General features: G+C 39.1%; 1 protein-coding gene across 2 annotated transcripts in view; it reads left to right on the forward strand.

The window, feature by feature from the left end:
* Positions 1-15,159, forward strand: part of AIG1 (androgen induced 1) — a 126,182-nt gene that overhangs the window by 27,111 nt on the left and 83,912 nt on the right. For both annotated transcript variants that reach the window (XM_033054950.2, XM_033054951.2), the window contains exon 2: positions 10,027-10,182. In XM_033054950.2, coding sequence (XP_032910841.1) covers positions 10,027-10,182 — 156 coding nt within the window. The remainder of the gene's footprint in view (positions 1-10,026; positions 10,183-15,159) is intronic.

The following is a 15,159-nucleotide window of genomic DNA, read 5'->3' on the forward strand; positions in this document are numbered from 1 at the left end:
AGCACATCAAACCTACTCATAGAGAACAAAACAAGAAGAAAAAATTAAAAATATATATTCACTTACTAGTGTTGTTCAAAATCAGTATTTTCTATATGAAATATGTTGTAAAAGCAGTGAAGGTGGGAGTGGTATAATGGACAGGAAGATCTCCAAAGGTATTGGAGAGCTAGTTTGTTGGCAGAAATAGATCAACTGGTCAGAATCATAGTATCTAACTATGAAAGACGCAGTATACTAAAGAAGGTCTTTGAAAAACTCTGATCACTGTGAGCTTCATAAGAGGAGAAATATTAGGATTTACGCTTCATAAGAGGAGAAATATTAGGATTTACGCTAACAGTAGTATGGCTGCATTTGGAGGGAATGAAATGTGTGTGCATTGGAAATGCCTGTTTCTATAAGAGTTTTGGTTGTGTGGAAAATACAGTAATTTCACGAATACAAGCCGCACCATTTTGACTAAAATTTTTCTCCCACACCGGAAATGCGGCTTACACTCAGGAGCGGCTAATAGGTGAATAATTTTCTGACATTTACAACCCCAGAAGTGCCAGCCAGGGTGCCAAGCCGAGCACCTGCCAGTAAAACCCAGGATTTCATGATCGTTACAAATTGGTTACTGTGTTGCGTGGCGAGTGGGGCCCGCTCAGTGCTGACAGCGTGGGGCGGGGAGGGAGGCGGGGGAGCTCCCTCCTTCAGGCAGGGGAGAGGCGGGGAGCTCTGTGCTGACATCCCCACGGCTCGGGGAGGAGGCAGGGGCTCCGTGCTGCCGTCCCCGCGACCCGTGTGATAAGCAGGGGGCTCCTGCCCCTGCCTGCCGCGGCAGGAGCAGGCAGGCTCTGCCCCCGCCCTCCGCCGCCGCGGCGGGAGCGGGGGGTGCTCTGTTCCTGCCCGCTGCGGGAGCGGGGGTGCTCCGTCCCCACCTACCACCACGGAGCAGCGCCAGGCCGGGGTGAGCAAGCCCAGAGGCGGTCGCCAGCCCCGAGCGGCCCCACCGAACTGGGCCACCTGGCCCCGTCGGCAGCCCCGAGTGGGCCGAGCCTGCACAGCCTTAGCCGAGACAGTAAACCCCGCCCTGCCGCGATTCTGTTACTATTTAGCAACTTTGTTGCACGCGGGTCCTCGCTGCGAACGACAGAGTGGCTTATACTCAGGTGCGGCTTATTTATGGACAAAGAGCGAAATGTTTGCCAACACCCAGAGTTGCGGCTTATAGTCCGTGCGGCTTGTATTCGTGAAATTACTGTAACCTTGATATTGGAGAAGTACCTAGGGGTCAGGGCCACTGAGTTCATTCCCAGGGTCCCCTGCTGCCTTGATGACTTGGTCAGCTCATTTCCCTATGCCTTGCTTTCACCAGCAACATTCAGGAAACAAATCCTTATTTCCTCTGAGATTGATTCATGACAAAGACAATGAAAGCAGAAGTGTTATCATCTGTGGTTGGAATGCCACACACTTAGTGAATGCTTAACCCCTGCTTGTATTTTTAATTTAAATGCAGTTAGTTTATATCAGGGCTTTTCCCATGGTTTCTTTAGAGCTGCGAGATAATGAGATTTTTTTTTTCTCCTGAAATACAACTCTTTACAGCAGTGTCTTGCTTGAAGTGTTGTGTAAAGAATAGTTTTGTTTATGAGGATGGTATAACACGTTAGATCACTTTTCATTGAACCACGTGCTTTATAGTTAATGCATGAAATTATGTCCTGTCTTTTTTTCAAGTGGAGCTTGAATAGCGGCATCCTTTGCTGTGGTCTAAATTGCAGAAAATCCTTATCTTAGTAATAACTTTATTTATGAGTATACTTCACCTATCTTTCATAAATTACAATTCAGCTGCTGCAGCAGTGCACAAAGGAACAAAAACTTAAGCAAAAACTGAAGATGAGCCTGATCAGAGATTTGAGCTGTTTTTCACGATATGGATTTGCAACTGACTTATTTTGTGTATTGTTGGATGAATGACGAAGTGGGATAAAGTCCTCAGTGTCTTCTTCCTTTACCTTCCTTGGAGAGGAGAATTGCCCAGCTTAGATGCATATCACGTAAAAGCCTGTCTTTCTGGACTCGTGTTGAGAGTCATTCATTACTATTTTCACAGTGCTCAGGAAGCAAACCTTTAGAACCTTTCATTTCCTAAGCCATAGTAGGGCAGCTGTGTCTGTAGCTGCCCAATTTGCTGTGTCTCAGAAGATTGTAGTAACTTACTTATTTGCATTTCCAGCTCCGTCCCCGTGTTGCTGAGATACATTTGTAATGGCCTTATCTAAGTTCAGCAATTTAGAACCTTATTCATTAAAAGGGAAGAAATTAAAAGCAAAATCGGTTGCTCTTTGATCAGTCAAAATTGCTTCCCTGTAGTGGTATTCAAACTGTATTTCTAAACATGAAAAAGTTGGTGCAATGCAGAAGTTTCTGGGGTTTTAAAAAAACAACTTTTTAAAATAAACTTTTGCACTTAATTTCTTGCACTTAGTTTCTTTTTTGGGATAATTAACTTACAAACTTCTAGGGGCTTTCCAGACATTGGAAACCCTACCCTAAAGCTCATTTTAGCATAGACAGCTGTAGAGCAAGTCTTACCTTCTTAGCTAGCTATCCTGAACATTGTTAAGAGAGCTGCTTTTCTTGCCTTGACTGCAAGGGCACTGCTACAGAGAATGTACCAATCATGCTGAAATGTGTAAAATTATCATTTAAGCCAAAATAATGACATAACCTTCTGAGCAGTGTATAATCCTAATAAGATTAAGTTTTACTAAAGAAAAACATAAAATATATAACTTAATAAAATCATAATCTATCATGAATAAACTGTATTATACATGTTCGCTGAATGGATTATATAAATTTAATGAAATTACACTGTCTTATAAGCAGGATACAATAAGTAGTAATGGCAGCTTTTCTATACGCAATATAAGAGAGCAAGGAAGAAGATGGGGATTATTGGAAAATGAGTTTAGTCAAAACAATTTAAAAGATAAAGATAAAAATAGAATAATAATTTCTTAAATACTGGAACAATGAGCTTCATGCTTCTTTAAGTGTATTAGCCAAGATCAAAGTAAGATATATGAACATCTGGGAAGAAGACTGACATGGTGTTGGAGAGGAATGACACAGCTGATATAATTGCAAAAGATTTGCGAAAATGTAATATTTTCTCAGCATCTGTTCAAATTTCTATTCATATTTCTTTAGTACATTGTATATTTGTCCATTACATCTCTTCATTCGATACATGACAGTGGATTCCAGGCTGTTAGTACTTCTGAGCCAGATGGCATACACTCTGTCATGCTGAGATCATGTTAGAAATGTCATCTATGCCACTCAGCTGAGATAGAGTAGCACTTTAAAATGAATTCCTCAGTTGTCCACTATGGATTTTTTCTTTTTTTTTTTTCTTTTTTTTTTCTTTTTTTTTTTCCTGAGGGTATTGCACCCATGTAAAAAGAATAAAGATGCTTTTATTGCTGTCAAAGAATAAAGCATTTCCAAATATTTTTGGAAAGTGTACCAAATTTCAGTTTAGTTTGCTGTAGTAAAGAATATTTGTTCTTACAGAAGTACTTAAAATATTATAGAAACTGATTTTAAAACTATGTTAGCACAAATACCTTACCTCTCCAAGAAGTGTGCTGCATATTATTGGAAACCTTTACAAGACAGTCGAGGATTATGCAAGAGAGAATGGTCCGAGACTTGACTTTTCCAGTAAGAGTAACAGAATTTTCTTGGGTTAAGTGGGGGGAAGATGAAAAAAGAAAGGAAGAACCTGTTGAGTTGCTTTTTTTGTTTCTCCAGATTAAAACACACTCATAATTGTAAAAGACACCGTAAAAGGAAAGACAAGATCGTGTTATGTTACACAGCTTGGTCCCCATTCCACACCTTCATAATAGGTGCTAAAGAGCTAGGAATTGAACAATGTGCTACCCATAAAAACTAGACCCAAGAATCAAACAATTTTTTCTTTCATGCATATTAATTTCATAGTAGATTTTATTCTTTTGCATATCTGTGAAATCCAAGTGGTTTAAAACTCCATCCTTGGTTATATTTAGACAATGCTGGTGGGTTTCAAAGAAAGAAACCACAGGAGGTTATGTCGAATGTAAAGGATTATATTTAAAGGAGTCCCTGAATTTACATCATATGGGATTAGGCATGTTGTATAAGCTGATTCATATCATGTGACTAAACTGTGAAAATGAAGTTAAATTTCCTACTAAGGCCTTATCTTCATATGCAATGTGCTGGGTAGAAGAGCTGTCCCCTCATTGAAGGCTGCAAAGGGAAACGTGAGTCATTAGCTTGGATGAGGACCGTGCTGGACATTTATAAGGGTGTCCCTTTATCCAGTTACTGAGATTCTAATCAGTCTCTTCTGATAGAAATAAGTATCATGTTTTACTAGTGTAGTTTTTAGTTCTAATTTGTGTAAGTAAAAGAGAAAGGAGGAATAGGAGAAATACTTAAGTAAGCAACTCAAAGTAAAATAGATGGCATTTGCGTTAACTATTCCTTTGATTTACGCTGGTTTTGTTGCCTTGATTGTTACTTTTCTTCTCTATATGATGTATTTGTTTTCTGAGGCTAGTTTGATGGGTTTTGATGGGCCAGGGGCTCGTCCTTTTTTGTGTTAAGTGGCCTATGATGTTGAAACCTGCTTAAAAAACAAAGCAACCTACAACAACCACATTTGCAGCTGGTGTGGAAGAAGATGCGATAGGAGCTTTGCCTGTTTGCCTCAGCTTACTGACAATGAATATTCTGGGGTGGTGGTTCTTTTTTACTTCTCACCTTTCAAATACGAGTGTTTTTTCCTGTTCCTTGCACAGAAGTAGTGATTCTGAGTAGCACACAGTGCATTTTCATAGTTCTTGTGCCTTAATTAATTGTAGGTTTAGTGGTTAGATGTATTACACTGTATTTTAGTATTTAAAAGGCTCTTGGTCCGTTCATTTTTTTCTTTATGCCTCTTTTTCATTTTTCTGTAGACACAAAAATCTGCCTTTTTCTTATCTGAAGTCTGTAGCTTCTCTGATGCAAAGATGTAGCACTTGATTACATTTGGTCCAGCTCCTGCTTGCTATCATAACTAACAAAGATACAGCAAGGAGAGGAGAAGTGACAAGAATAAATCAATGTGCCTGTGAGTAGTGGTGGAACAGCAGTGGGCAAGAAGAATCAGTAGTTCCATGCAATCAAGAAGAGTAATATATTTATTAAGCAGCTGCAACCCATGACTTCGTTCGAAGCATTTTCTATTAAAAATACCTTGTTATTCTCCATCTCACCTGGACTTCCTCTGTATGTTGCAACTACAGAGCTGTTGTTACAGGATGCAGGCTGTCCACAGGTGCCTGTGAATGACCCCATACATGACACCACTTGAAACAGTCAACTGCTGAAGCATAGTTCATTTTTTACAGCAAGTAATGATGTCTAGAGACTGGATAAATTAAAGCTAAGGTGTCAGTGAGCAGTAATAGATACTCCAAGGTTATAAAAACACTTCCATTTTTTGAAGAGGAGAATCAGACCATGTTCTTTATATGATAGATTGTAAAATTTTCAATATGAGAGGAATTACAACTTCACGCAATTTGATTTTACATGCTGGTAGAGCTAAACTTCCATCTTCTTGTGGAAATACAGCGTGTGTCTTAAGCCTAAGTGGTTTGATGGGTCTGATTATGTCTGCTCCCCCTCCCCTTCGAGCTGGTGGCTTGTCCCCAGGGAGGTGCCTGATGCCCTGAGGCTGGGACCTACCCCTTGTCCCTGGCTGCCCTGCTCCTGGCAGGGGATGGGATGGGCCCTGGCTACTCCCGTGCCACTCCCTGCCCCTGAGGCCTCCCTGACACCCTTCTCTGAATTACTATCCTATCACGTGGGTTATGTTTGGTTATTTAGTTCTTTTTTGTTATTTCTTGTGGACTTTGTGAGTGTTACTCCCATGTTTTATTCTGGCAGTGCTGTCTTTATGCCAGCCTGGGCTGCTGCCTTATTTCGTAGAGGGCCACATGAAGTACATGGTGTTAGTCTTGAAAATGGTAACTTGAGGACAGTGATTTTTCATAATCATAAGTAGGTAGATGAATAATTACCCTTGAATGGTATTAGTGCTTGTAGAGACTTAGCCAGTTCTCCTGCCTTGAGCTCCAAGGAGTGCTTGTGATTATGAGAATGAACTTGAAAGAGAATGAAATTCTAGATTCAGTGAATTTAATGGGGGATTTTCTGCCATGGTAAGACTAGTAACAGAATTTTCATAATCTCAAGAGATCTTGTCCACACCATGGAGCTTCATGGCATGGGGTAGAAGGGAGTCTCCATGCCCTGGGAATAGATTTATGAGGAAATAGATTTTCTGTTTGACAGAAAACCTATTTGACTTGTTTGACTCTTAAGAAGTCAAATCAGGGGTAGTATGAGGAGGTCATTAGCTGCAGTCCTGAAATGAACACCTTGTGAAAAAACTGTCCTACTGAAGCAATTCTTTGTTTTCTTGTAGTAGACAGACACGTACAATTAGTTTATTCTATGTAATTTACATCTCACTGTTTGAGAAGGATTGTGCTACTGCTGCTTGGTTTCATCTTATGTTTATAGATGTTCTCCTGAAGCAACTTACCAGGTGTTTTAGTTTTGTTGCTGACATCCTTTAGATGGCCATTACTTGTAGATGTTAACTTTAACTTTAGATGTTAACTTAACTTTAGATGTTAACTTAACTTTAGATGTTACTACTGTCATTACATTGTCACAGTTTAAATGTACTGTGGTGTCAACTCTAGTGGCAGTGGCCCCTTCAGGCTTCTAGGAGAAAAAGGACCAGCAGTAAGACCTGTTCAGTTATTTTCTTGGGATTGCATGTTCTACTTATAAGTTTCTGATTCTATCTATACTATCTATGTATGCTGTTTCATGGTATAGGGAAATTGTGTCTGTTTTCTGTCAAATTTATCATTTTCTAAATCACTGTTTTTCTTCAAGCTTTAGTTAGAGACAAAACTGGAAAATATTTCCTCTGAAATGCTGTTCTTGCTTACATTTCCAAGGGGAAAACAAAAGTCATCTGTTTAACAGCTTGGGGATGTTTCACGTATATATTCACCACCTGCAAATTTTCAAAATAAGGTCTCTTCTGAAAATGTGATCCTAAATCTGAGGTAACACCAGGGCACCTTGGAGAACATTGTTTAGAGGGAGTTTTGTTTCTTTGCTGTGATTTTTTCACATCTGTTAAGACAGCATTCACACTGAGGAGCATTGACTTTAAAAATTTGTTTCATACCAAAAACCAGTAGCTGCATACTGTGCTTTTCCTAGTCCAGACCCACAAAGGATGTAAATCATTACTGATTCTGTTTAATTAATGCTGCTGAGACTCATGCAGCTCTGGAGGTCCTAACTCTAATCCTAAGTGTTGATAGGTGTCAGAAGGGTTTTCTTGTGCACTCTAGAAAGGAAAGGAATTGCAATGAATGGAGTGAATGAATGCACATTACTTGTATGAATAAGCTGTAACTGTTTCTACCTGAATACTGGTACAATTTTTCATTAGTTCTGAATGTTCTCGATAAAGATGTAATTTTCTCTTTCCTATGTGAATTTTTATTTATTAGTGTTTTTGTAGAGTAGTCTGTTTCATACCTACCCTCTGAAATATTTGGGTATTTCCCTTTAGGAGTTTCCCCTTATTCTCAACAATACCATTACATTTTCTCTTGAAGCTCTGTGTTCATAACAGAGTAATAGGGAGAGAAGTTACTTGGTTTGTGATTGATTAGTGGATGTACAATCTCAATTCCCTTGGAAAGTGGGTGTGTGATTGTTTGAGTCTGTGTTTCTTTGGAGAGGAACCATTTCAGGGAATTGTAGTTAGAGCTGCAAACAATCCATTAGTCACTCTTCCAAGCCCTGCCAGGATAATACTGTTCCCTGCAGTACATTATTGAGTGTTTTGTCCAATATCGGTTTGAGTGACTCAAGCCGTGAGGCTTCCACCACTTCCTCTGAGAAAGTATTTCATGGTCTGACAGAGCTAACTGTTAGGAAGTATTTCCTGGTACTCAGCCTAAACTTTTTAACACCCAGATTGATCTCATTACTGTTGGGTATACTTTTTTTCCCCAGTTCTGTCTTGTTTGGCATTCACACACTTGAGCGAATACTAGATGGTATCATATCTCCTCATAAGTCAAGGAAATGCATAATTAGTTCTTCTATTTCAGCTCTCCAAATAGGCCATCTGTTTGGTTGAAAACAGGGCTGAGTATGGGAAGATTTTTTTCTACTAAGTGCTTGTTTCAAACAAATAATGTGAAAAAGTACATTAGGAGTTCTTAGGAGCTCCAAGGAGCCCCAGTTTTCATTTAAAAGGCTTTTCAAAAATTATATAGAAGATTTTAAGTTTTCCAAGCAGTCATTTGAAATAGTAATACCTTTTTCTAGTGCAATATACATCTCTAGAACTATTAGTCTGTCACATGTCACAGCTTCAAGGAATATTTTGTAATGTTGCTTCATCTATTTATCAAGCAAATTCTAAGTAGCTACAGCCTGGAGAGGAGAGAGAGCAATGGCAACAGAATTGCGAACAGATCCAGGGGCTATTTGAATGTTTGTCATTCACAGCTTTACAGCCAGAATTTACAAGTGTTTGGGTCACATAAGGATTGTTGAGGAAGGAAGTGTACTTTAATCCATCCAATCATTACACATATCTGGATTTCTTCCTGGTAGCCAACATCTGTTTAGTATTTCTCTCCTTACATCCTTCCTTCGTGCCTCCCTGTATGCCTTATTATAGTGTAAATTCTGCAAAGATGTATGCAGATAATAAACTGAATTTTGAAACATCTGGGTATATGCTGTTCTTATTTCTTAGGGATAGTCTTCTGTTTGGTCAAAGACTCCTAGTCAGTGAAACACTTAAGTTTACAGTAAGACTTCTAAACTAGGACTCCATGCTTGCTTTGAAAAACATGCAGTATAAATTCTAAGCATATATACGTTTATTGTTTTTTGACAAATCACTGTGTAATTTGGGAACCAAGCCCATGTTTTGTTGATTTTTTACCTCAGATTACCTGATGTGTGTGGGTTTGTGACCCGGGCTTCCAGCTTGGGGAGTAAACAAGCTGCATGCACTTCCTCTGAACTGTACTAGAAAGGATGTGCAAGTCCTCAGGCAAGAGCATTCCTGAGCTAACTTATTACAGTTTTGCTGAGCTAATTAAGGGAGAAAAACTCAGTGATCACATTAAGATCACGTCAAGTTTGAACCAAATCAATGGGTTCAGGTGATAGTAAGCTAACGATTTAATATAGCAGATAATCTTACACTGCACACAAGTACGTAAATGCAAAAAAGGAAAAGTTAGGTAAATGATAGTCTGTCATCAGGAAAAGAAAGTTAATAACTCCTGCAGTTTTTTTGTTCTATCATTCACTACCTGAGATGAAGTAGAGATAGATTTGCTGAAGCCTGGGCCATGTGCCATGTCTGTCAGGAAGTCTCGGGTACTTCCTTCACGTTTACGTGGAGTGTCTGGGTCAATCAAAATCTCCAAGGGACACTTCCTGTCACAAGGGAAGGAAACACTCATTTCTGTTTCTTTCCCTTCTTCTCACAGGGAGCATTCCTCATTTTGCTGCCTCAGAGGCAATTGCTTTGGGGATGAGCTGTATGGAGTGACACAGGAAGGGATGTCTGCAGTTCAGCACCCAACAGGTGGTGCATGTATGAGGGTGGAAAGCCACCTCTTGAATGGTCACTCACATTGATTCTCCCTATCGATGAGGAGCAGGGTGCATGCAGGACTTTGAAGCACTAATGTATTACCACAGGACTAATGTATTACCACTCCCCATGTCAGTTCTGTGGCAATATTCCTGCCTGTGTCTGACCTGCTCTCCTCCAAAGGGCTGGTCTTCTCTGTTCAACAGAAGAAGAAATGGGAGAAGGAATACAGAAATATTAAGGTGTGTTACCCTTCTGTGCAGGTTATCCAGGCTGTCTTCTTTGGGATTTGCGTCTTGACTGACCTGTCCAGTCTTCTCACTAGAGGGAATGACAGTCAAGAGCAAGAGAGGCAGCTGAAAAAACTCATTTCCCTCCGTGACTGGATGATGGCTGTTCTAGCTTTCCCTGTGGGAGTGGTGAGTACAGTGTAAATCTGTGCATGTCTTTGCAAACTGGGTGAACAGTGTTACTTACTGAATGTTTTCTTCTTGAAAGGTTTTCCCATTGCTATACAAAAGACTATATAGAAAGGGAAAAATGGTAGAGATGATTTTACTAGTCTCTTGTTTTTCACAGGTGTAAGGGAACAGAATATACAATGTGTTGCTGAAATAATTTTTGGTTCATTATAAAAAAAGTCATGTTACAATAGAAACTTGATTGTAGAAGTAATTTTAAATGTGTATTGTACCAGCAGCATCTTGAGATTCAATTTAGAGTTTTTCTGCATCACGTGTCATCATCTGGAGTAGTGAAAGTACTGACTGTGGCATGTTTTACACCGTAATGACCTGAAGGAATTTGGGGTGTAAGACTTTTTGACATGGGCAAGAAGAGAAGCAAAAGTCTAGGTTGCTCCTTGTTAATTCCACTGGGGATTCAGAACTGGCAGAATAATTGAGGTAGAAAAAAAGGGTTTTTATTAGTAATGTTAAAAAGCACACAGAAGGTATGCGAAAATGTGGGGTTGACATGTCTTTTTTCAAAAGAAGAATATTGTTTGGATCAGGTCTTGCTTCACTGGGACATTGCACTGGTGCTCAGTGTCTTTACATAGCTAATAAAGTTGCTAAAAATACAAAATGTTACGAGTTTTTACATGGAAGTGTCATCTATGTCAGTCTAGTTCCGAGCTTAGGTTACAATGCAAAAATGTGTGAACATTTCATTAAAGTTATTGCTTTTATTGTAATTCAGGATAAAAATTTAGTTCTCTTTTTCTTTTTTCTTTGTACAGTAGTTCAAAATAAATTCACTAGAAGCAGATTTTTTAATGGACTATTAGAAAGCTGTATGAGATCTTTAAAGTTGTACTTTCACAACAGCTGATCCCTTTCTGTCAGTTAACAGCAGCTAACATATCAATCTATCACTTATAATTTCATATATTCAGTGATGCTTCATTAGAATTTCTTTTCACCATTTATGTGGAATTTCACAATACATGAAGAAATACAGAATGCTTTTGCAAAGTTACAAAAGGCAAAGCATATGTGAAATACTGCAGGTACTTCTTTAATAAAAACCCAGCTGGTAGCCTTCCCTTATTATACTTGCTAGTGTACCTTTTGGGAGCTGCCACAATTCATGTTGGGGTAGCAGACTGCAGTTTTCCAGTAATGGTAGAGAAGACTGGGTCAGCTAATGCAGCTAGTAGAAAATCTGTGCATAGACAGGTTTGCAAATACGTGTTTTATGGGTGCAGAGATTTATGTTGCATTTGTATTTTTAAGGGATATGGGGAGTTAGAAGTAATTGTGATTGTGGTTAGCAACAGATGCTTTTCCTACTGTGTTGATAGCAGAAGTGGAAAAGGAGAACAACTTCACACTATTTGTCTGTGTTTAAATATTTCAAGTGCCTTTTTCACTCTAGAAGTATACTCCTTCACACACATCAAAGCACACCCTCCTTGGCTCTCTCATGCCTCTCAGAATTCAGAGATTCTTTCCTGCCACTGTTTTAGCTCCATACTGTTGTCTGTGTGCTCTTCCACTCCTGCAATGTTTCTGGCCTTGAAACTTCTCAAGATCTTGGAGAATTTCAGCTTCACTTTGTTTTGGCAATTCTGAGGATTTCTTTTCAGGCGATGTTGCTCTTGCCACCAATACACGAAGACTCCCAGTTAGCCCCTGCCTGCACTACATGTGTTGTTGCAGTATTCACAAATTAGCAGTTCCCAAGAGATATGTCACAATACCTGGAGATAGCTGCTTACCCAAGGGTTTCATACAACAACAACTTGTGTCTTAAACAAACCTAGGAAGGAATGGCCATGCTCATTGTACAGATATGCTCCATTTACAAGTGTGACCTTTCTGTGGTGAGGGGGAACAGTTGTTTACCACTTTACATCTTAGAAAGAAATCCTTTCGTTGTTTTCATGGTTGTTTCTTCTCCTGGCCACTGAGAGACAAACAGCAGCACCTCATAACTTTACACTGGTTTCAACTCCTTCCTGAACCAGCAGCAGAGATCTCACCACATTGCAGCTACCTCTTGCCGAAGCCTGGCCAGTGCCTGAGAGACTGCTAGGCGCTGCAGGCTCTGCTTTGGTGGGATTGGATAGGAAGAGTGCAGGGCCCAAAGTAGCAAGCATCTAATGCAGATGTTGTTGTCTGAAGAACTGTTTATGTGGAAGAAAATAGTGCAATTTTGCTATGATGGAGGTTCTCGTTAGAAGGAAGCTATTAAACACTGGAGTGTCTGCAGAAAAAAGTTAAAAGTTCCCTTGTTTCTCATATGCTTTTAACAACTTCCTCACTCCAGAAAAAAAAAGGGAGGGGGGGAAAAAAGGAAAGAATTTGAAATGCAAACTTTCTTTCCTTGAGACTCACCCACCTAGCTCTCCATGGAGCTTCTCAGTGGTTTCCAGTAATGACACAAGGGAACCTTCACACATAAAAATCAGGCAGATGTGAATAAAACATTTGTCAGGTTTCTAATGTAACAGTAGTGGTCATGTTTAAGTACTTGTCAGTTACCTTAGCATCTAAATTATTTTTATTGCTCAGTGTTTTACGTAGGGCATGTTTAGGCAATAATGCAAATACTAGGGGAACATTTTAAAGCCTAATAACTGCAGCTTTTCGGGAACAATTTACCACATTTTTTTCTGTATTTCCTGCTTAGTGGAGCCCTTGAGATGACTTGTTCGGAAAAACAGATGAGAAAAGGGGTTTCCACTCCCAAGTTAAACAATGATGTGAGAAAAAAAAATGTAACAAAGTTCTTCATTTTTAAGAGCTCCTAAAAAACTATTACATACAAACCATCTGGGAAGTCTGACCACCAGCTTCTTCACACCTTCCAGAGGAGGGGAAGAACAGCCCAAGGGTAAATAATCTCCTTTTGTGGCTTCACAACAAATCAAATCTTGCAAACAAATCAAAACTTGAAAATCTGTGCACAAATCACATCTCTCCAGTTTGCGGTATGCATCGTGTATCTTCAGGGGCTTTGGTAAAATGGAGTTGCCAACCTATATTTCACAGGAGAGTTAAGAAATAAACATGAACATCTTCTAAAGACATAATGGCTACTATTTACCTATTGTTTCTCTTTTTAACATGACTCTTAAGAACAAAGAGAAGCAAAACAAAGTATTTCAATTAATCGGAAATCAACAGATTAATTTTGTATTCAGTAAAGCCTTACTCCACAAAATGTCTGTGGGCAACACTTCCTAGCCCTTTTTTAGTTCTTTATAAGCCTGCAAAACTATTCAAATACCTAAGAGATTAGGAAGCATCCACTGAAGAAAATTGCTTGCATAGTCATTTTAGAAGTTCATGACTAATTTTCATCTATGATTACTTGGACTTGCCATCCCTTTATCTGTGTAAAGGAGATTATTGAGCGTAATTTACGCATCTAGACTGATGTGAGACATTACACCAGTGGTTTGGCTTATCCCTACTTTTTTTCTGTTTGTTTGACATAGATCATTAAGTTGCCAAGTTTCTATGATTTATTAGCATTTTGTGTAAACTCTATATGGTTTTGTCAATATGTTTTTTGTCATTTGTACTGAACAAAAGGAAGAAGAGCTAGACCAGGCCTTTCTAGTTGTTTAAGGTTGTGTTTAATAAAAATAGGAAGAAATTATCTTGTTACATATTAAAAGAGAGATTGCTGCCTAGAAAATCACTAACTCTGCCATAGACATTTTATATCATGTAGCATCAACAGCTGTGTTTGAACCCGACTCTAAACTGACCAGAATGATGTCATTTTTTTGTTATACTCTTATGGGTTTAAAAACCTGACACAAAGGAGAGAAAGTCAGGCATGCTTTCTTATTTCATGTTTCTCTGTACTAACAGAGTCAAAAGGAAAGCTGATCACCTTTCTGTAGATCATCAGTTATGCTGATCTGTGATCTTATGCCCAGAAAAGATGTGTAGGCATTTCCTGCAGTTTCCTAGTTACCTCGTTACTTGACCAGACTACAGCATAATTTTATTTTCATAGCTGACTCAACCATGCAAAAATCTGTCTTCTAGATTTTACCCTCATCTGTTGTGACAAGATGATTGGTGATGGGATAATTAGTGAATAGTGGTACAATTGCCCCCTGAAGTCTATTCTCCAGAGGGCTTTTCCCTGGTTTTTATTTCCGACTCATTTGGATTCCTGTCACTGGTGCTTTTCAAATCAATTTGGTGTATTGTACTAAGTTCTTGATTCCACCTAAAGACAGTACCGTGCCAAGTCATACCTATTGTGATCTGCTTTAACACCACTTTTCTTCTAGATGTAATACCTCTAACTGTCCAAGGAGGTCACAAACAACATATTTATACTCACAGTTAACCACAGGTGTCTTGGGAGACAGGCAGAAAACTTACCTTTAACTGTACTTATAACAAATTATGTCAGGGTCGCAAGGGTTGGGATTTTTTTTCTTTTCATTAGCCATCCAGGAAATTACTGAACTGTGCAGCCCAGCCAAAATCAAAAATGCATAGTGTAGGAAAATGAAGTTTCACTGGGTTCATTCTTCATTTGCATGACATTTCTTGGTTGGACTCATGTAAAAGTGCAAATTACACAATTCTCTTTGTTGGCTTTACTTTCTTAGTATCTCTTTGATTCCATTTATAGTGTTTTGACAAAGCCACTTGATTTTTCTTTTGAATAACCATCCATTTCCCATCTTGTGCTTTAAAACTTTTCCCTTGACAGGGCCACATGCTATTCTTATGTCCTCTGAAGCTTGAGACAGAGGACAAGCACTCAAGAAATACCTCCTTAAGTGGGAAGACAGCATTTTGTTTTCAGCCTTATTTTTTTCTGCTGCTATTTGTTCAGCAGTCTTTCAGATGCCTGTAATAAGTGAGCTATTCCATATTTTCAGGTTCCAAGGTCTTCTTGCAAATTTGAGGTTTTCT

The sequence above is a fragment of the Catharus ustulatus genome, chromosome 3 (assembly GCF_009819885.2).
Source record: "Catharus ustulatus isolate bCatUst1 chromosome 3, bCatUst1.pri.v2, whole genome shotgun sequence".
In the NCBI taxonomy this organism is placed as follows: domain Eukaryota; kingdom Metazoa; phylum Chordata; class Aves; order Passeriformes; family Turdidae; genus Catharus; species Catharus ustulatus.